The following is a 21,220-nucleotide window of genomic DNA, read 5'->3' as shown; positions in this document are numbered from 1 at the left end:
TGATCAATTCCATTCAATGTGGAGACTTACTTTACTTATTATGAGATGTTTGAGAAGTCTATCGTAGACCATTCAATGTGGGGTACACCCATAAATCAGTACCATCGCAGAAGTCATTGGAGTGGTTCAGATATTAATACAAGTTTTTTATAGTATTTCATAAAAAAGTTGAAAAAAGAAAGAAGAAAGAAACATCGGGGAAGGCAAACAAGTCAACGAGTCAATTCCGCATTCTGTTCTGTTTACAAAATACACTCTGTTTTCACACTTCTGTATTTGTGAGTTGTTGTGTTGATTTTGAGCTAATTGATTTGAGTAAAAGTGAGCAAACATGGCAAGGCAAGAATCATTGTTGTCCTCTTCTTCCTTTAGCTATGGATGGAAATATGATGTTTTTCTGAGCTTCAGAGGCGAAGATACTCGTCACGGTTTCACCGGCTCTCTCTACAAAGCTCTTCGTGACAGGGGAATTCACACCTTCATTGATGATGAGAAGCTTCAAAGAGGAGCGAAAATCACAGCATCACTTGTCAAGGCTATTGAAGAATCAAGGATTGCCATCACTGTGTTCTCTAAGAACTATGCTTCTTCTGCATTTTGCTTAGACGAACTTCTCCATATCCTTCACTGCATCAAGGAAAAGGATCGGTTGGTTTTGCCTGTTTTTTATGACGTTGACCCTTCTCACGTGCGACATCAGAGGGGTAGCTATGAACAAGCACTCGCTGCTCATGAACAGAGGTTTAAGGATGACGTGGAGAAGGTGCAGAAATGGAGGATGGCTCTGCGTCATGCAGCTGACTTGTCTGGCTTTCATTTCAAACAACAAGGGTACGGTTTTATCTTCCTATGTCTTTTTTGTTTCTTTATTTTCCATTTGTCTAATGAATTGGATTTGATGTTAATATGAATCATTTAGTATGATTTCACTCAATAATTTGGCAGGAATGAGAATGAATATGAGTTTATTGGGAACATTGTTAAAGAGGTCTCCAAAAAAATTAATCGCGCTCCTTTACATGTAGCGGATTATCCAGTAGGATTGGAGTCTAAAGTGCTTAAAGTAATCTCACTTCTGAATGTGGGATCTGATGGAGTCCACATGATAGGGATCCATGGAATTGGGGGAATAGGGAAGACAACAGTTGCTCGGGCAATTTATAATGCCATTGCTGATTCATTTGAAGCTTTGTGTTTTCTTGATAATGTGAGAGAAAGTTCAATTAAGCATGGATTAGAACATCTTCAAGAGACACTTCTTTCAAAAATAGTTGGGGAGAAAGATATTGAGTTAGCAAGTGTCAAGGAAGGAATTCCAATAATAAAGCATAGGCTCCACGGAAAGAAGGTCCTTTTTGTTCTTGATGATGTTGACAAAGTAGAGCAGTTGCAGGCAACTATCGGAAGTCCTGATTGGTTTGGTTCTGGCAGTAGAATCATTATTACAACACGGGACAAGCATTTGCTAACAAGTCATGGGGTTGAGAAAACTTATGAGGTAGATGGGTTGAATAATAAAGAAGCTCTTGAATTGCTCGGTTGGAATGCTTTTAAAACTGACAAAGTTGATCCTAGTTATGTAGACATTTTGAAACGTGCAATAACTTATGCTTCCGGACTTCCATTGGCTTTGGAGGTAATAGGTTCCTACTTGTTTGGGAAAAGGACAGAAGAATGGGAATCTGCATTAGATCAGTATGAGAGAATTCCAAAAAAAGAAATCCAAAAGATACTTGAAGTAAGTTTTCATTCTTTGGAGGAATATGAACAGAAATTTTTTCTTGATATTGCTTGTTGTTTCAAAGGAAATGATTTAGCATATGTCAAAAAATTATTGCATGCTCATCATGGTTTCTGCCCAGAATATGGTATTGGAGTGTTGATTGAAAAATCTCTCATAAATATTAATGTATTTGGTCATGTAACATTGCATGACCTGATAGAGGACATGGGTAAAGAAATTGTCCGACAGGAAGCACCAGAGGAGCCTGGAAAACGTAGTAGATTATGGTTCCCCGATGATATAGTTCAAGTTTTAGAAGATAATAAGGTATGACTGATACAGATGGTTTGGTTTTCCAAATTTTACCTATATTTATCTCTTTTGATTATTATGTGCTAGACACCTAGGTCACTATATTTATACCTCTATTTACAATCTTTTGTTGACAATGTTATTTCACTGTCTGTTGTTTTCCTTTTATGATACTTAATATTATATAAATTTTTACCTTTTTTGTTTCCTTTTATTTCTTTTGTTAACAGTGTTATTTCACTGTCTGTTATTCTTCATACATATATATGCATGTCTTACGGTTGACCTGTGTTTTTGTCTTTAAAGGGAACTAATAGTATTCAAATAATAATGCTGGATTTCCTCAAATTTGAAGAAGTAGTTGAATGGGATGGGAATGCCTTCAAGGAGATGAAAAACCTTAAAACACTTATTATTAGAAAAGGTTATTTTTCTGAAGGTCCCAAACATCTTCCAAATAGTTTGAGAGTACTAGAATGGTGGAGATATCCTTCACCATCTTTACCGTCTAATTTTCACCAAAAGAAACTTGTGATACTGAAGCTACCCCAAAGTCACTCTATTTCAATTCATTTGCTCATGTCAAATAAGGTAAATATATTAAGTTCTTTTCCTTGGTCTTTTTATCAATATCATTCTATTATAATTCATTTGATTCCCTCTCTCTCTCTCTCTCTCTCTTGTGGCAGGAGTTTGTGAATATGACAGTTCTGAATTTTGATTACTGTCAATGTATAACAGAGATACCAGATGTGTCTGGTGTCCCAAATTTAGAAGAATTATCATTTGGACATTGTGAGAATTTAATTAAAATTCACAAATCAGTTGGATTCTTGAATAAACTTAAAATCTTGGACGCTGAAGGTTGCAAGAAGTTTAAGAGTTTTCCACCCATCAAGTTGACCTCTCTTGAAGAACTCCATCTATCATGTTGTCCTAGTCTTGAGAATTTTCCAGAAATCTTAGGAAAGATGGAAAAAATAGCAAAGCTTAAATTAAGTGAAACTACCATAAAAGAACTGCCAGTTTCAATTCAAAATCTCACTCAGCTTAAAGGTCTAATGCTGACCCGTTGTGGAGTTGTAAAGTTACCAAGGAGCATTTCGATGATGCGAGAACTTAAATTGAGTGTTCAGGAATGTAAGGGATTGCTTATATCTAAGCAGGACGAAGGCGATGCACAAGTGAGCTCATTGGTGTTTGAGAACACCATTGTTGTTAACCTTTGGGAATGCAATATATCAGACGAATTCATTCGAAAAGGTCTCCCTTTGTTTGTCAAAGTGAAACGATTAATGCTAGCAAATAGTAATTTCATAGTTCTTCCTGCATGCATCAAAGAATGTATCTTTTTGACAGAAATTGATTTATATTGTTGCCAGAATTTTCGGGAAATTGGAGGGATTCCACCCAACTTAGAAACATTCTCTACAAGAAAGTCTCTACAAGAAAGTGCACATCCTTGAAAGATTTAGACCTCACACTATTTCCTGAATGTTTGACGACACTTTTTTTGTATAAGTGCGAGAATCTTCAAGAAATTAGAGGGATTTCACCGAACATGAGAAGTTTGCATGCAACAGAATGCCCATCTTTGACTTCCGAGTGTAGAAGAATGTTATTGAATGAGGTTCTTGTTTTCTTACGTTTTTAATTTGATAAATCATATATTTAACATTGACTCAAACTATACACATGTTGCCAAATGTATGAATGAATTATGTCTAACAGGAACTGCACAAGGAGGGTGGAGACAAAGTGTTTCTTTTGCCAGAAACAAGGATTCCAGAGTGGTTTGGGTATAGTATCAATGGATCATCAATTTCTTTCTGGTTTCGTAACAAGGTTCCTGCTATATCTCTATGCTTTGCTTTTCGACTCAAAGGAAATTATGCCACTTATAGGCTCAATATTGAAGTCAACGGCATTTCTGATATAGGAGAGGATTTCTATTCAGATTGCAAAGCAGGGGATTATACAGTTCTTTTTGATATGAAACAGGAAAAATTCTTACTTGATACTGTTCTTCTTGAAGAAAATAAATGGAATTATGTGGTGTGTACTATATCAAAGAGGAGCAAAGAAAACAAAAAAGCTTTGGTTATCAAACAAAGTGGAATCCATGTATTTGAACAAGGAAGCAGCATGGAGGACATTCAATTCACCGATCCACTGTTGCTGGAAGAAGAGCATGGATTGGTGGACATGAAGATTCTCAAAGACAATTTATGCAGCACCTAAATAATTTTGCTTCATTGCCTTTTTCGAAAACAATAAATTCTCCAGCATTGAAGAATATTGTGAATTGGCATTCAAATTCAATGGTATCAAAGTTGAGAAGTAGCACTCCAAATTTCCAAGGTAAATACATATGTGCCATTTTTTTCTTGGTATGCTTTCACTATTTCCGAATTTACTGGCCCTATATATTTTCGTTCTCATCGAGTTCCAGGGCTAGATTGCTCATGTGGTGCATTATTAATTTTTGATAGAAGAAAGTATAAATAATTCAATTAGTTTGTTTAAGTAATCTAAGAGAAATTGAATTCTATAAGATTATGAATTAGTATGGGTATATAAGGAAATAATATTTGTAACTTTGATTTAACTTGTATGTTTATAAGCTATTTGGCTTCTTAATTTGGAAAAAGTTACTCAACTTTATCATCTCAACAGCCCGTGAAATTGTGTCCAGAAAGAGGAAAATAGGTATGTCAAATGTGGACATTGACAATGAAGCCTGTGAACCTTGTTCTCCTGCTCCTTCAAAAGTGCCTTTGAATTCAGCAGTGTCATACTCTGCTAGTGGTGCTGCCAGTGAACAAGGTAAACAATTTGGTGGTATTTATTTCTGAAGAGATTGGATTTTCTAAGCATAAGATGCACATTGAGATTCAGATTCAGATTTTATTTATTCAATGATTGTCAAAATTACTATTTAAATCAACAAGCAGGCCAATTATAATGTCAATTCCACAAAAACTCATTTTCTTGACAGTACCTCTTCCTAGATTACCTAACTTAATTTTCCGCATTGTGGAATTTATTCTTTGAGCTAATTCCATATGAATTAAACTATAGTGTATTTACTACTGGTGAAATAAAAGCAAATTACTAAAATGAACATTTCAGACTTACATGTATTCATCATAAAAGGATGACTAGTCAAACTTACAAATTGAATGTCTCACCATCTGAAATTGGTAAGTTTACCATTACCAAAGCTTCTGCTGCTTGCATTTTATCTCATACTCTAAATTGCCATACTTCAGGAGAATCTTCTTCTCAAAACCCAGGTTTTGGTTAGACTCAAAATATTGAGGCCCCAAGTCCCCATTCATCATGCAGCAAGTACACATAAAAACGTGTTGCAGTGTTGCCAACCACAATTGACCTGTCTTTCAGGAATAAAATTGAGCCAAGTCAAGATGATGTAGAAACAGAAGCATTTTATGCTTCTCCTGAAGATGAGGTCAATGTTCTTTCAGGTTTGCAAGATAAATCGGCCACCACTGCTCCAAATAAAGAGGCCAGGGAAGCACTGGAAATAGTGCAAGACTTCATCTCCAATGATGCTTCAATTTTTCTGCATACTGAGCAATGTAGTGTCTTGAAAACTAGGAATATGAGGAGAAATGAGAACATTATATCAGAAGTTTCAAGGATGCTTAATCATTGGAGTAGGGATTACATTGAAGTAAGTAGGAAAATTGTGTCCACTGCATCTGAGTTGCTGATAAATTAGAAGATGATCTGGAAGATAAAATGAACCACTTCAGCGGAAGAGGAAAATAGGTATGTTAAATTTTGATTCTCTAACCATAAGTTGCACATTGCTTATCAAATTTTGATTTTATTATTATTATTATTATTATTTTGCTAAAATTACTATTCAATCTAATAAGGCAGGTCAATTGCAATATCAATTCCGCTAAATAAGTTTTATGTCCTGTTGAGTGTTGACTGTATCTTTCAGTAGAATTACCTAAATTAATTTGCCGTGTTGTGCAATTTATTCTTTGGGCTGATTTCATATAAACGCAACTGTAGTGTATTGACTACTGGTAAGATAAAAGCAAATTAATAAAATGAACATTAGAGACCTACATATATTCTGCATACAAGGACGGTAAGTCAAACTTATAAATTGAATATATCACCATCTGAAACAATATTAATTTGTAAGTTTATCATGACTACTACTACTGCTTATATTATTATTTTTTATATTTTAATTTCTGTATAATTATACTATTCTGTTACTTGCATTAAAACTCATACACATACTCTGAATTGTCATGTTTCTGCTAGGAATCTTGTGCTAAGGACCTATTATAGGACGAAGTACAGGGGATCACTTGCTCACAAGAATGCTTGAGTCAGCAAGGAATATTAATTAGTTAGCTTTGAGAAATCGGTTGTGACCTGTGGGGGAACCAACGTGGTTGGTGCTTGCAATGTTTAAAGCATCTTTGGAACTAGAGAAGCCTTGGGAGAGTCCGGTGTCTCTCTAATTGCACTAGGAATTATCTTTGCTTTTATCGTTTTATTACTCTCGAATCATTCTTCAATTTTTGTATATCCTTCATATTCTGTATTGGTGTTTGTACTAACTTGCTGATCTCTTATTGAATCAGCTATCTTAATATCAATTCCAATATTGTGTTCATATTCCTCGTCTTGGAAAAATATCAAGACCAGATTTCATGTATTGGAGGAAAAGATGAGGACATTTTTTAACACCTATAACTTAAATATAAATAAATCAAAGGAGAAGACATACTATAACTGATGCACCCGAGCTCAGGGACTTAGATTGGGCTTTTCCATACTAATTGAAGGGTGATTCTAGGATCTGGCAGAAGCAAGAATGTTTAGATCTTTGCAATTCCAGCAGTTTTTTCTATTTGGGTATAATTTTTTTTATAATTGGTTGAAGCTACAAGGCTGGATTGTTTCCATCTTTTTATGTAGTTGCTGCATTGGGTGAATTCTTTTTTCCCTTGGGCATCTTTAATACCTGTTAATTCGATTAAATGATTGTGGAAGCTTTATCTTTTTCATCCATTCAAGCTGTTTATATAGCTTTGCTGCATGAGTTGTCACTATGATACGACTAAACTCTCATAGAGAGGAAAAGGAATCGAAAAGACAGAATATTATTCAAGTTCTACTAGTACAATGCTTCTTGTCCACCTTTTATACAATTTTCCCTAACTAACTCACGTGGCTTAAGCCAACTCACACAATCTCTAACAACCTTTACATCTTAGTTACTATTGATATTCCACAACCTATCATGCTACATAATAGTCATGTAGCCTCACGGACTCCTTCCTTGTACGGTTAGACCTTCTATTCGTATCAACTGCCCCCTGGACAACTTCAACCTTGTCCTCAAGGTTTAAAGAAGGATAGGCCTTGCGTATATTAGTTGTTGTTTCCCAAGTTGAATCTTCCGGAATTGATTGGGACCACTGAACCAAAAATTGTTGTTGTGGACGCCCCCTAGCTGACCTCATCCGTGAAGACAAAATTGCAACCGGTTGCTGTATGGGCCTGTTATCTGTGGTTTGAGGTGGAAGACTTTCACATTGAAACTGAGGTGAAGCACGAAACGGCTTGAGTGCAGAAATGTGGAAGGTGGGGTGGATCCTAGAGCCTTCAGGGAGCTTAACTTGGTAAGCTACAGAGCTGATAACCTTCTGCACTGGAAAAGGCCCTTAATATCTCTTAGCCAATTTGTGGTTCGAACGTTTCAACACAGAAATCCGGCGGTAAGGTTGGAGCTTCACGAGGACTAGATCACCAACTTCTAGTTTTCGATCTAAACGATGTCTATCTGCCTGAAGCTTCATTCGATTTTGTGCCCGTGATAAGTTCAACTTCAAATTTGTCAACAACTCATTACAGTGCTGCAACATGGAATCTAAAGCTTCGAGTTTAACCATCCCACGTGGGTAATGAGGGATGTGGGGAGGCAATCTGCCATACAATGCTTGGAATGGTGTCATCTTGATAGAAGAATGGACTGAGGTGTTGTAGTGAAGCTCAGCCCAACACAACAAGAGTGACCAACGTTGATTCTCCTCTGAACAGAATGCTCTCAGATATTGCTCTAAATACCGGTTGGTGACCTCTGATTGCCCATCAGACTGTGGGTGATAAGCTGAAGTAGCACTGAGCTTTGTTCCACTTAACTTGAACAGTTGCTTCCAAAACTGGCTGAGGAAAATGGAATCACGATCCGAAACCAGTGAACGTGGGAAGCCATGAAGACGCACCACCATATTAGAGAAAAGTTGAGCTACTGTCGAAGCTGTATACGCAGCTTGGAGGGGTCCAAAATGGGCAAACTTTGTTAAACGATCAACAACCACTAATATTGCACTGTACCCGTTTGAACAAGGAAGGCCAGTCACAAAGTCCAATGTTAAATCCTCAAACACAGCTTCCGGAATAGGAAGTGGTTGCAAGAGTCCCAATGGAGCTTGTGTAGAAGTCTTAATTTGCTGACATACGATGCACTGCTGGACAAATGCCTTGACATCATCTCTCATTTTAGGCCAATGAAAAGTAGCAGACAATCTGCAGAATGTTTTCAAGGTACCAGCATGGCCTCCTAATTTTGTAGAATGAGCCTCTTCAAGTAAGTGGTCCTTTACTTTCGATTGAGAACCCAACAAATATTTACCCTTGTAAAACAGAATACCATCTCTACATAATAAGGATGCATCCACATCATCTCCATTCTGCAGCTTTTGATGGAGCAGTAACAAGTCAGGATCAGAATTATTTTCTGCTCTGATCACAGTGAGCAAATCAACCTCAGGTTCGGACCATAAAGTGCATAAAAAACTAACTTCCTCATGCTGTCTTGACAATGAATCAGCAACAACATTTGAAATTCCTGGTTTATACTCAATTCTGAAACTGTACCCCAATAACTTGATAACAAACTTGTATTGCTCTGGAGTCAACACTGTTTGTTGAGACAATTGCTTGAGGCTTTGGTGATCCGTTCGAATTATAAACTCAGCACCAAGCAAATAATGCCGCCACTTTTTCACAGCTTCGGCTATGGCATAGAGCTCCCGAATATAGGTAGAAGCAGCAGCCATTCTCGGTCCAAGCTTCTTACTATAAAAGGAGATGGGTTTCCCATGTTGAAGTAACACAGCCCCAACACCAGATTGGGATGCATCAGACTCCACTATAAATGGAGATGTGAAATCTGGAAGTGCCAAAACAGGGGTGGATGACATAGCTTCTTTCAACTGCTGAAAAGCAGTCTCAGCCTCTAGCTTCCACAAAAACTTGTCATTCTTTAACATGTCAGTTAACGAGGCAGCAATTGCAGCATAATGATGCACAAATCGACGATAATACCCTGTCAATCCTAAAAATGCTCGCAGCTGTCTAACAGAAGAAGGTTTGGGCCATTCCAGCATTGCTGACACCTTCTTTGGATCAGCTTTCACACCCAACTCAGAAACAATGTGACCCAGATAAGATATTTCAGATACAGCAAAATCACACTTACTTAGTTTCACAAAAAAACAATTCTGAATTAAACAATGCAATACCTGGGTGAGGTGGTTGACATGCTCCTCCAAGGATGAACTATACACAAGGATATCATCAAAGAAGACGATAACAAATTTCCTAAGAAATGGTTGAAAAATCTTATTCATCGTCGATTGAAAAGTGGCGGGAGCATTCGTTAAACCAAACGGCATTACCAGGAACTCGTAATGGTCGTCATGAGTGCGGAAGGTTGTTTTATGGACATCTTCGGGAACCACTCTAATTTGATGATACCCTGCACGAAGGTCCAATTTGCTAAAGATCACCGCTCCCAGCAACTCATCTAGCAACTCCTCAATTGTGGGTATGGGAAAACGGTCCTTTACCGTGATTGAATTCAAGGCCCTATAATCGATACACATGCGCCATGAGGAATCTTGTTTCTTCACCAACAGAACAGGGGAGGAGAAGGGGCTCTTGCTGTATTGAATAAAACCAGATGACAAAAGTTCTGAAACTTGTCGTTCTATTTCACCTTTCTGTTGGTAAGGGTAACGGTAAGGTTTCACGTTCACCGGTTGGGAATCCTTGCTCAAATGAATGCAATGATCCATTCCTCTAAAAGGAGGTAAGGATTTTGGAATTGCAAACACCAATTCACAACGCACCAAGACCTGCCACAATTGGAAAGGAACTTTATCTCTGTAAGTTTCCAATTTGGAAGTCAACTCTCCAGTAGCTATGTTCCCTGGATGGCCCTCCAAAATGCAACACCTTTCTGCAATACTGTGTTGTGAAACTCCATCTGAAATTCCACATAATTTCACACAGCCACCTTGCCATGCAAATTCCATCGACAGGTCACCATAATCATGAGTGACTCTCCCTAGCTGGCTCAACCAACACATGCCTAAGATTACACTTAACCCACTAAGATCAGCAACCCACAGGTCCACCACAAACTCTAAGCCTTGTATCAGCAGTGAGACATTAACACATTTTTTCTCACAAATCATATACTCACCATTGCCCATAAAGACCTTCATTCGAGTTACACGAGACATGGGCAACTGTAAGTCATCAGCCAACTGTTTGCGGATGAAATTATGTGAGCTTCCAGAGTCAATCAACACTGCCACTTCCTGCTTCCTAATTAAAGTTGACAGTTGCAATGAACGTGGATTAACTGATGCTGCCAATGTGTGTAACGCTGCATGAGTGACATTCTCATCTGTATTCGCCACCTGCCACACAACCTCCTCCTCTGGTTCCTGTGGAGGATCATCTGATTCGCCAATCAACAGTAACATTCGCGCCTTACATCTATGACTTGCTGTCCATTTCTCATCGCAAGTATAGCAAATACCTAAATCTCTCTTGCGTTGCAATTCTTCTGGTGGTAATATTTTTATGGGTAACGACGAGAGTGACGAAGACTGTAATGCTAAAGGAGCTGAAGTATTACCTTGAGTCAGAACAGCGGTAGACGTACTCGGAAGCAGTTTGTCAGTGGAGTTTTTCCAAGAAGGTAATGGTGAAGAACGATTGGGAACGAACTTCTTAGTTGATGAATTGAACGAGGACCGTAGCTCATTAAAATGAGAGTCATACGACATTGCTAACTGCATTGCGTGATGCAACGAAGTAGGCCAATGTAATTGTATAGCTCCTCGTAACTCTGGTTGGAGGCCAGAAACGAAGAATTCCATCAAAAGATCATCTCCAAGATTCGTGACCTGGTTCATCAATCGTTCGAACTCCTTCATGTAATCAGACAAAGTCCCTGTCTGCGTGAGCTTGGAAAGAACCCCACGCACATCACGATGGTTAGGAAAAGCGAACCTCTGTTTTACTGCGACACAAAATTCTGGCCATGAATTCACTGTACCACTGCCATAGATCCATTGGTACCACGGTGCGGTTGCTCCCTCCATTTTCAGGCCTGCAAGGTGCACCTTCAACGCTTCGGGAATCTGCTGAAGACGAAAATAAAGCTCTGTCTTGAAAATCCAATTGTTTGGATCGGTGCCATTGAATGCCGGAATCTCCATCTTCACTTGCTTACAAGGATTTTTCGTGTCCGGAAACTCCATGTGTGGCGGTAACGAAGAAGCTGAACTCGAAGAGTGCGGAGAAACATGAGGAGATATATCTCTCAAGCGAGCATCAATGGCTGCAAATCGAGCATCCAATGCAGAAATAGATGACAAACGCGCATCTAGGGTTTCAAATATTTGATCCAATCGTTGCTGGATCTCAACACGGTGGGACGCGAACTCTTCCGCTAAGTCTTGGACTCGCATCGTTGCTGAGTGCAAGATCGATGAAAGCACCAGATGATACGACTAAACTCTCAGAGAGAGGAAAAGGAATCGAAACGACAGAATATTATTCAAGTTCTACTAGTACAATGCTTCTTGTCCACCTTTTATACGATTTTCCCTAACTAACTCACGTGGCTTAAGCCAACTCACACAATCTCTAACAACCTTTACATCTTAGTTACTATTGATATTCCACAACCTATCATGCTACATAATAGTCATGTAGCCTCACGGACTCCTTCCTTGTACGGTTAGACCTTCTATTCGTATCACACTAGCACTATCTCCTCTGTGCACCCCTCCTCTGTGTCCCTCTTTCTTATTGTTGTTACAACCTGCCTTATTTTACTTATGCCTTTTTCCTCTCTTCTCCATTTCTAAGGTGTGGGTAGAATGAAAGAAACACTATTGAACATGACTTGAATGTCTTTATGATGCTAATAAGCTGACAAGATATTTTTTCCTAGTCACATATTGATACGACATCTAATACCTTGTAAACATTTAAAATTTAGACTTCAAAGCTTGTTGGTTTTGGTCTTTAGGGCTTCTGCCTTCCATAGATCAATACCTAGTAGTTTGTTGTAGGCAATGGCAAAAATTATTGTAGTTTTTGTTGTCTTGTTCCAATAATCCTAATAGCTGTATTTTTTCTCTAGTTTACTTCTGGGTTACTTTATTTATTTTATCACCTGTGTATTTGCACTCACCTCATTGTAACAGGGCATTTTGGCAATTAGTTCATTTTCTAGTTCTTTTTTTCAGTATTAATTTTAGAGTAAATACCCTTTTTGGTCCCTAACAAGAAAATACGGTCCCCACTTTAGTCCCTTACAAAAATAAATTAGTCAATTAGTCCCTAACAAATTCAAAGTGGACCCATTTAGTTGAAATCGTGGTCCCTCATAAATTCAAAAAAGACCCATATTAATCCCTCAAAAGGACTAAAATAGGTCCACTTTGAATTTGTTACGGACTAACTGACTAATTTATTTTTGTAAGGGACTAAAGTGGGGACCGTGTTTTTTGTTAGGTACCAAATGGTGTTTACTCTTAATTTTATATGCTATGCTTTTGCTGGAAGTGATTTTATTTTAGTATTGTCCTTGACTTAAATGCTTTAGTCACTGAGCCAATAAAATATGGGATTAGAGATCCAAGATTGGCAAACAAGAAGAAGATAATTTTTTCACTGCAGAAGAAAATATCCAGCGAAAAAAAAAACTTGATGTTGAGTTGGAGGAGACAGTGGAACATGTGAGGAAGAGGGAGGTATGATTTAAAACTCCTTAGTAGTTGCTTAGTGCAAAAATGACATTGTGGTATTGAGGTTAATGTTTACATTTTCTCAAACCTGCACCTAGTAGCATAAGGCAGCATATAGGCTATATGTATGTCTTTTGACCGGATTGGTATGTCATAAGGAACCATCAACTTTGGAAGGTCTTGAGAATTTCCTGCAGATTTTATCACCTGGTGGCTTCTTCTGCCTGCTTCGTGCACATTATGAAAATTCAGGAGGTAGCAAAACGTGAGCAAAAGATTCAAACTGAGGTGAAAGAAATTCGAAAGGTGTTTTATTGTGATCTCTGGAACAAGCAATACAATTTGGCAATGGAATTTGAAGCACACTTGAGATCTTATGATCGCAATCACAGAAAGGTATACAATTTAATTAATATTAACTTGGTTCTGCATTTGTCATCTTAATTCCCAAATTGGCTCAATATTATGTTTAATACAGTGTTTCAAACAAATGAAGGAAATGCATGGTACTAGTTGCACGGTTTGTGTCAAGAAGCAGAATGTTGCAAAGAAGCAAAATGTTTCAGTGTCCTATGTATTTAGTAACGTTAGTGATGAAGAATAATGAAACGTTACTCTTGAAGCTCTGAATCAGGACGATGCCATATCTTCAGTGTTCATTTGGTGATTTGAGTATAAACAATGTAAAAAAAAAATATTACCTGCTTATCGATGTGACTGTTATGCATATGCAAGGATTATGTTTACGTGAGTGACATGATGATGCTTGCTTCCATTACTATGATGGTAAGTCATATTACTGAATTAGTGGCTTGAAGCCGCTATAAGTGCTTCTGGTTAAACTGAATGCTGACAGAGATATCTTTGTTAGTTAATGGTTACAAGATACGTATCCCCGAACTGACAACATGGAACTTTATTTTTTGGCCGATTTAATGGACCGAAACCATTATTGATGATTTTCCCTTTTTAATGTTAAAAGAAGTCTGAAATGAAAAATAATTTTAAATAACGATTAAAAGTTTTACTTTAATGTGATTTACTTTAATTTTAAAAAAATAATTATAATGTGATTTGTTATGGTGCTCTAAATATATTTTATTAAAATGTATTTAAAATTTTACATATGATTAAAAAAATTATAAAATGAAGTTGAACAAAAACATAGTAATCAAACGAGTTTTGTGTTTTTTATCTTTGAAAACATGTTCTCAAAATAAAATTACCAAGCAAATTTTCCTGTTTTAAAAGTTTTAAAACTCTTTTAAAAATAATTTATCAAACGGATTTTTTCCTTTTTTTTATTCTGAAAAACAATTGTACAAACTATTCTACAAAATTATTTTAAGAACAAAAATTCAGAACATAATCAAACTGGTCCTGTTTCTTCATTGCTGCAAGTATTTTTTATACCTCAAAACAGTTATTTGTGAAGCAATGGCAAAAGAAAATTTGTGAAGCAACTAATTATATTTATGTCTCGTCGTTATGTCTTACCAGTAAGATATAGTTGTAATTAGTTGCCGGAAAAAATCGTTTCCCCCATGAAAGAAGAAATACATTACCCTTATTTTAATCCCATAAAATAAATGTTAAAATTTTGAAAGGCCCATAAATTATCCTAACCCATACAACTTTTGGCTTATATAAATTTTTGTAATTTGAAACTTCTTAACCTTGTGGACCTTTTTGCCCTCAATTTTACAGGGTGAGTTGCCCCATTTTAACAGCTTGAGCACCTACAAAACACGGAGGACACGCTAATTTTTTTGAAAAATATGTGTTGGACACCGACACACTCCGACACATTTGGACACCGACACGCTCCGACACATTTTGACATACGGTCAACATTTGAAGACATGCAGTCAAAAGCTTCGACGTGTTTCGACACGCTTTTCTGACACGCGGCCAATTTTTTCGACACGTAATCAACACTCCGACACGCATCTGACATTTTTTTTTATGTCTAAATTTTATTTTATTAACTAAACATGAAAAAATAATATATAAATTAATTTTTTATGATATAGAATTTGACATGAAAAATTAACAAGGTAGAAAAATTATTTTTGTTTGTGTTTGTGTTATGGAATTTGAATATTGGATTGGTTATATGACTTATTATGAGTTGTTATATGTATTAAATATAAATTATATCATATATATATTACAAACATTATTTAATATTAAAACGTGTCCTAACATGTCAAAATATAGCATTTTTTAGAATTAATGTATCGCTATGCCATGTCATGTCTTGTCATATCTCATGTCCCATGTCAACGTTGTTAGAAAATAGTCAAGCACTATGTCACTGGTAGCTAAGAGTTCAAACTGAATGGTTAAATATTATGCTTACGAATTTTCACCATTTTGTAAAAATTAAAAAAAATAAATTGTGTTTTTGAAGTTGTATGGGCATTTACAAATTTTTCAAAGCTCCAACGTTATTGTTTTTTTTTTTTTTTTTTTTCAACGTTATTGTGTTGCTTCTACGTATCTTAGTTCGGTATTTATATATATTTCTCTTCACAAAGTTGAAAATTTTAATTTTTTTTCTCTACGTCTTTTGAGTTTGAAATTGCTTGAATCTTCGGTTTATGCCTCTATCTTTTTTTTAAGAAAATTATTTTCATAATGATTACAAATAAATTATATGCATTCACTCATAAAATAATGTTATTTTGGATCGAAAAATTAAAAAATTATAATAATAAAAATCATTATAACTTTAAAATAAATTAAAATTATAAAAATATATTGATTTTCGCTCAAAATGATATATTTTTGATTTAATACAAATAACTTCAGAAAAAACTAACTTCTTTTTAAATAGATTTTGGGGTCTTTATTTTTCTTTCATTCGCATAAAAGTAGAGGAAAGAAAGTTTTTTAAGTGCATGCGTTAAAGTTGACGAGACCCAAGATAACTTACACATGGCTAAGTTCCTTGAAATTGTCAGGGGCGAGGTTGCTGGCGTGGGCACCTCCGCCAACTCAGAAGAGTTTTGGAAAAAGAAATTAGCTTCTACCAAATACTTTTTCTAGAAGTGGTTTAAAATTTTTTAATATTTTAGCTTTTTATTTTGTTTTCTATTAAATTGATATCTAAATATATAAATAGATTGAGAAGAACTTCTTTTAAAAAAAAATTCATTGAAAACAATAATAAAAAAAGCCCGTTCTTGAATTTCATTATTTTCCTTCTTTAACTGATTTTGTTTTTCCCACCATTAGTCAACCAATTGTTCCAAACCAAAAAAGTTTGAATTTATACATCGTATTTATGACTTGTAAAAATATTATAAATTGATGTGTAATTTAACATGATCATATTATGTGAGAGGATCTTAACCATTAATAATTAAATCAACGGTTATAATTGTGTAACTTCCTATTCTTATATTTTTCTCTCTCCTTCGTCCCTATCACCATTAACTCACTCATGTATGGTTATGATTGCTCCACATAACATGGTCATGTTAACTAGCACATGAGAGGATCCACTCCCGATTATTTTACCCTTTTAAAAAAATGCCAATAATAGCAAGCGACAGTTATTACATTCTCATTGTAGAGAATATCTTTGGTGTATTAGATGTACCAAATTCGATCCATCTTTTTTTCAAATTTGAAAAAAGTTTAACCACTTTTGAATTTTTTGTTTTCCTCAATCCTCTATATTAAAAAATTTTCCAAATTCAAAAAAAAAAAAAAATACCCAATTCGATATACTAAAAATATTTTCCTCATTGTAGTGTAACATCGATGTAAAACTTTCCTGATATAAATTATCTCTTATTTTTTTATACTGGAATGTTGATTATATAAATTGATTCATTATGCAATGTAGTTTGAACAAAGATTGCGAATGAAAATATAAGGAAAGCATTTCTGAATTTGGAATAAAATTTATCAAGCAATAAATCCTTAAGATTATATTTGATATTATTTTATGGGAATTAATTTTCTCATTTTACATGAGAATATTTTCTCATGTTGCACACACAATACATAAGTGTGGTCCACAAAAAGGTGAGAAAACAAAAAAATCAAGATGGGTTCCATTTTTTAATTGTGAATGTAATATGAGAAAATTTTCTTATGTAAAATGAGAAAACTATTTTCAATAAGCATAAATCAACTTAGCCTTTCTAATAGAGACATAATGTTTATGACAATCAACAATAATAATGGTGTAAATTAAATGAAATATTTGAGAATTTTGGCATCTAAATTAATGACATACAAATTTTTTAGATATTTGCAAAAATAGTGTTCCATATATCAGAACTTGGTAAGAAAGGTGTTATACACTCACCTAATGCAACTTGTTAGAATATTGCAAATAAAGTTATAAACTCTCTTTATGCATTTTTATATACTATATTTGAAAGGAAAAGTGTTTGTCATTTTAAATGACATAAAATTATGTCATTTTAAGAGAGAGATAGACACAAAATAATATTTTTTATTTAAAATTTAAATTAAAAAAAACTACCAACTTTCTCTCCCATGATTTCTATTTCTTGTGTCTATCTCTCTCTTAAAATGACATAACTTATGTCATTTAAAATGACAAACATCACACCCATATTTGAATGATTGGAGTTTGTATACATGTATACACAAATTTGGCAATAATTACATTCCATTTATGAAAGAAAATAATATAGATTTTGAATATAATTAAAGGATATAATGTCCTATTTTTTTATTTTTTTATTTTTATGGAAAGCAACAAGTTTTGGCACAAGTGACAAGCTTTATCCTTTGTGTATGGACGCACCATTTTAAAGCATGGCTGGTTTACTTTAACTGTTAAGTTCTATATATTTATTTATTTTATTATTTCAACATTTTTTTTGGAAGTGTATATTTGTTTTGATTAGGCTTTCAAATATGGAAAAAGATTCTTTAGTTCGTGCTTTTCCTGATTCATCTCTTGTAAGCTTCTCCTTCCTCATCTCTTTTTCTTCTTCCTTCTTCGTCCGTTACTAGTCATGCGTCACACTATATTCCCCTTTAAGGTTTGGCCTTATCTCTCCCCTATTTGAGTGTTTTGTAGCATTCCCTCTCTACGTTTTTCCCTTAAATTCTGCCATGTCTTTGATTGACAACCAATTTCTCTAACATCAATGCAATCTCATCCAATATGATATAATATAATAAATAAGAAGTCTTTTAATTAATGTACAAGAATAAAAAAATTTATTCTGAATGTCAAATGTTTATCTTCGTGTATCTGACAATAATAATTTATTGGAATGAATCACTAATTAATGAGTGTAATTTAATAAATGATAATAGTGAGATGTATAGAAATCAAAGATTGAAATGGAAAGTAAGATTTTTTATTTTTATACCGAAATAAAATAATCTTTTCCCAATATAATATAATATAATATATATGACACCCCGTAACACACCTTAGACATACCAGAAAATCTATAGCAACAACCTCATTGCCTCCATATCTCTACAAGCTTTGAAGCTCCATGCAAATAACAACCAAAATGGATTATTTACCTCAAAATTCCCTAAACTCTTTTGCAATTGGAATCCTTTCTATAATCTTTCTTTGCTTATTCCTATTCCATCGCTCAAAATCAACCCATGGTAGAGAACCACCCTTGGTTGAAGGTGCATGGCCAATACTTGGTCACCTTCCATTGTTAACAGGTTCCAAACCAACCCATCACACCCTTGGTGCCATGGCTGACAAATATGGACCCATTTTCACCATAAAGCTTGGTGCTTCCCGTGCTTTGGTTATAAGCAACTATGAAATGGCCAAGGAATGTTTCACCACAAATGACTTGGCTGTTTCATATCGCCCTAACCTTGTAGCTTGTGAACACATGACATATAACAAAGCCATGCTTGGTTTTGCACCCTATGGTTCTTATTGGCGTGAGATGAGAAAGATTGTCACTTTAGGATTCCTTTCAAATCACAGAATTGATCTACTAAGCCATGTTCGTGTCTCTGAATTGCAGACTTCAATTAAAGAGCTTTTCAATGCTTGGTCACGTGGAAAGGACAATAACAACAACAACTTTCTGTTGTTGGTGGAGTTGAAGCAGTGGTTTCATGAGTTGGCATTTAACACTGCTCTTAGAATGGTTGCTGGGAAGAGATATTTTGGGGAAAGTGCAGTGGTTGATGAGATTGAAGCACAGAGGTGTTTGAAATCTTTGAGGGAGTTCATGCGTCTTGTTGGGGTGTTTACTGTTGCAGATGCTATTCCTTATCTTAGATGGTTTGATTTTGGAGGACATGAGAAGGCTATGAAAGAAAATGCTAAGGAATTGGATAGTGTGGTAACAGAGTGGCTTGAAGAGCATCGTCTGAAGAGGGGTTCTGGTGAGAAGGTTACGAGGGATGAAGATTTCATGGATGTGATGCTTTCGATGATTGATGGGACAACGATTCATGGGTTTGATGCAGATACCATCATCAAAGCCACAACACTGGTACGTATATATGGGGAATGGATCCTCTCATGTCAAATGATTTCATGTGAGGCAATCTTGTCCGTTCATAAACGAATCAACCGTAACAGTTGATTTGTCAATGAACAATTAAGATCATCTCAGATCAGATCATATGACATGAGAAGATCGACTCCCATGTATCACTTGCATAGCATTTTTTTAATTAAATTCATTTATCCTTTCTCAATTGAGGATTTTTAATAACAAACATATGATTTTAGATGCACTTATAACATTTCAAAGGAATGAATCCACTTGAATGATATGAGATCACTGGAGATAACCTGACTCTCCATAAGTAAATCAACAGTTATGGAGAGGTCATTAAGATAAAAATTGAAGAAAGAATAGCTCTGATTTATTTATTTATAAAAAATTAAGATTATCTCAAATGATCTCATATTACATCATAGGATCCATTCTTACCATGCCGCAACCACACCTGCTCACAATTGTCTGGATTAGCCCATAACAAGACTATGATTGCAATCACAATTTAAATCCTTGATCAGAATAAAAATGAGTTTTTTTTTCTTGTTATGTTTTTTCTTAGCTTGGTGCCAAATCTTGAATATAGGATTTATTGCATATTTTATAAATATGCATGTACTAGAACATTCTACCTCACATAAGCCTAGATTGCATATAGAGCCTTCTTCTTATAGAATATGTACTCAATTTGCAGGCATTGGTTTTGGGAGCAACTGACACCAGCAGTGTTACCCATGTATGGGCAATGTGTTTGCTATTGAACAATCCTCATACATTGCAAAAAGTAAAAGAAGAAATTGATGTCCACATTGGAAAAGAGAGATTGGTGACTGAGTCAGATATTAACAAGCTGGTTTACCTTCAAGCAGTTGTTAAAGAGGCCCTAAGGTTGTATCCAGCATCTCCACTTTCTGGAGCTCGTGAATTCAGAGAAGATTGCATGTTTGGTGACTACCATGTGAAGAAGGGAACTAGACTAATAACAAACTTGTGGAAGATCCAAACAGACCCTAACATTTGGTCAGAACCATTGGAGTTCAAGCCAGAGAGGTTCCTCACTACACACAAAGATGTTGATGTTAAGGGTCAACATTTTGAGTTCTTACCCTTTGGAAGTGGTAGAAGGATATGTCCTGGAATATCCTTTGGCCTTAGAACAGCTCATTTGACTTTGGCAAGCTTTCTTCACTCCTTTGAAATCTCAAAAACATCAAGTGAACCTATTGATATGAGTGCTGTGGTAGAAACAACCAACATCAAAGTTGTTCCCCTTGAAGTTCTCATCAAACCCCGTTTGTCTCCCAATATTTATGAAACCGTGGGACCGTGGTGTTAACTAGTATAGGGTCCATGTTGAATAAACGTTAAATGCGGAGTTATATGTCAGTTTAATTTTTAATGGGTTTAATTTAGCAGTCAGTTTAATTTTTAATGGGCTTAATTCAGCAAACGTTAAATGTCAGTTTTATGTTTTTAAGTCTTTGAAATTATGTGAGTTTATTGTGGTGTTAAGTATCTTTATATTTTTTTATTGTGGAGTTACAAGTTTTGTAATTTAAAAATTATTGCTTGAATTT

At 35.4% G+C, this 21,220-nt stretch overlaps 2 protein-coding genes across 3 annotated transcripts; both read left to right on the top strand.

The window, feature by feature from the left end:
* The first annotated feature begins 320 nt into the window (after nucleotides 1–320).
* On the top strand, nucleotides 321–6,648 carry LOC133294006 (disease resistance protein Roq1-like). 2 transcript variants are annotated; one of them, XM_061492650.1, is made up of 9 exons: nucleotides 321–831; nucleotides 946–2,050; nucleotides 2,342–2,626; nucleotides 2,725–3,298; nucleotides 3,418–3,665; nucleotides 3,767–4,396; nucleotides 4,712–4,861; nucleotides 5,308–5,830; nucleotides 6,347–6,648. In XM_061492650.1, exons 1-6 carry the CDS (start codon nucleotides 332–334, stop codon nucleotides 4,274–4,276), a joined length of 3,222 nt encoding a protein of 1,073 aa, XP_061348634.1. In that variant the 5' UTR covers nucleotides 321–331; the 3' UTR covers nucleotides 4,277–4,396; nucleotides 4,712–4,861; nucleotides 5,308–5,830; nucleotides 6,347–6,648. The 2 variants fall into 2 exon arrangements, with proteins under 2 accessions (XP_061348634.1, XP_061348635.1); XM_061492651.1 differs by lacking the exons at nucleotides 4,712–4,861; nucleotides 5,308–5,830; nucleotides 6,347–6,648 and having other exon boundaries at nucleotides 3,767–3,880; nucleotides 3,975–4,173.
* A 12,023-nt stretch (nucleotides 6,649–18,671) lies between these two features.
* Nucleotides 18,672–20,979, top strand: LOC133294007 (cytochrome P450 82A3-like). Its single transcript, XM_061492652.1, has 2 exons — nucleotides 18,672–19,631; nucleotides 20,338–20,979. The coding sequence occupies exons 1-2, from the start codon at nucleotides 18,672–18,674 to the stop codon at nucleotides 20,977–20,979; spliced, it is 1,602 nt and encodes a 533-aa protein (XP_061348636.1).
* The last annotated feature ends 241 nt before the right edge of the window (nucleotides 20,980–21,220 follow it).

The sequence above is a fragment of the Gastrolobium bilobum genome, unplaced genomic scaffold (assembly GCF_033153095.1).
Source record: "Gastrolobium bilobum isolate Gb01-03AN ecotype WA unplaced genomic scaffold, APGP_CSIRO_Gbil_v1 utg1253, whole genome shotgun sequence".
NCBI lineage: Eukaryota > Viridiplantae > Streptophyta > Magnoliopsida > Fabales > Fabaceae > Gastrolobium > Gastrolobium bilobum.
This window is presented reverse-complemented; position numbering and strand designations above follow the sequence as displayed.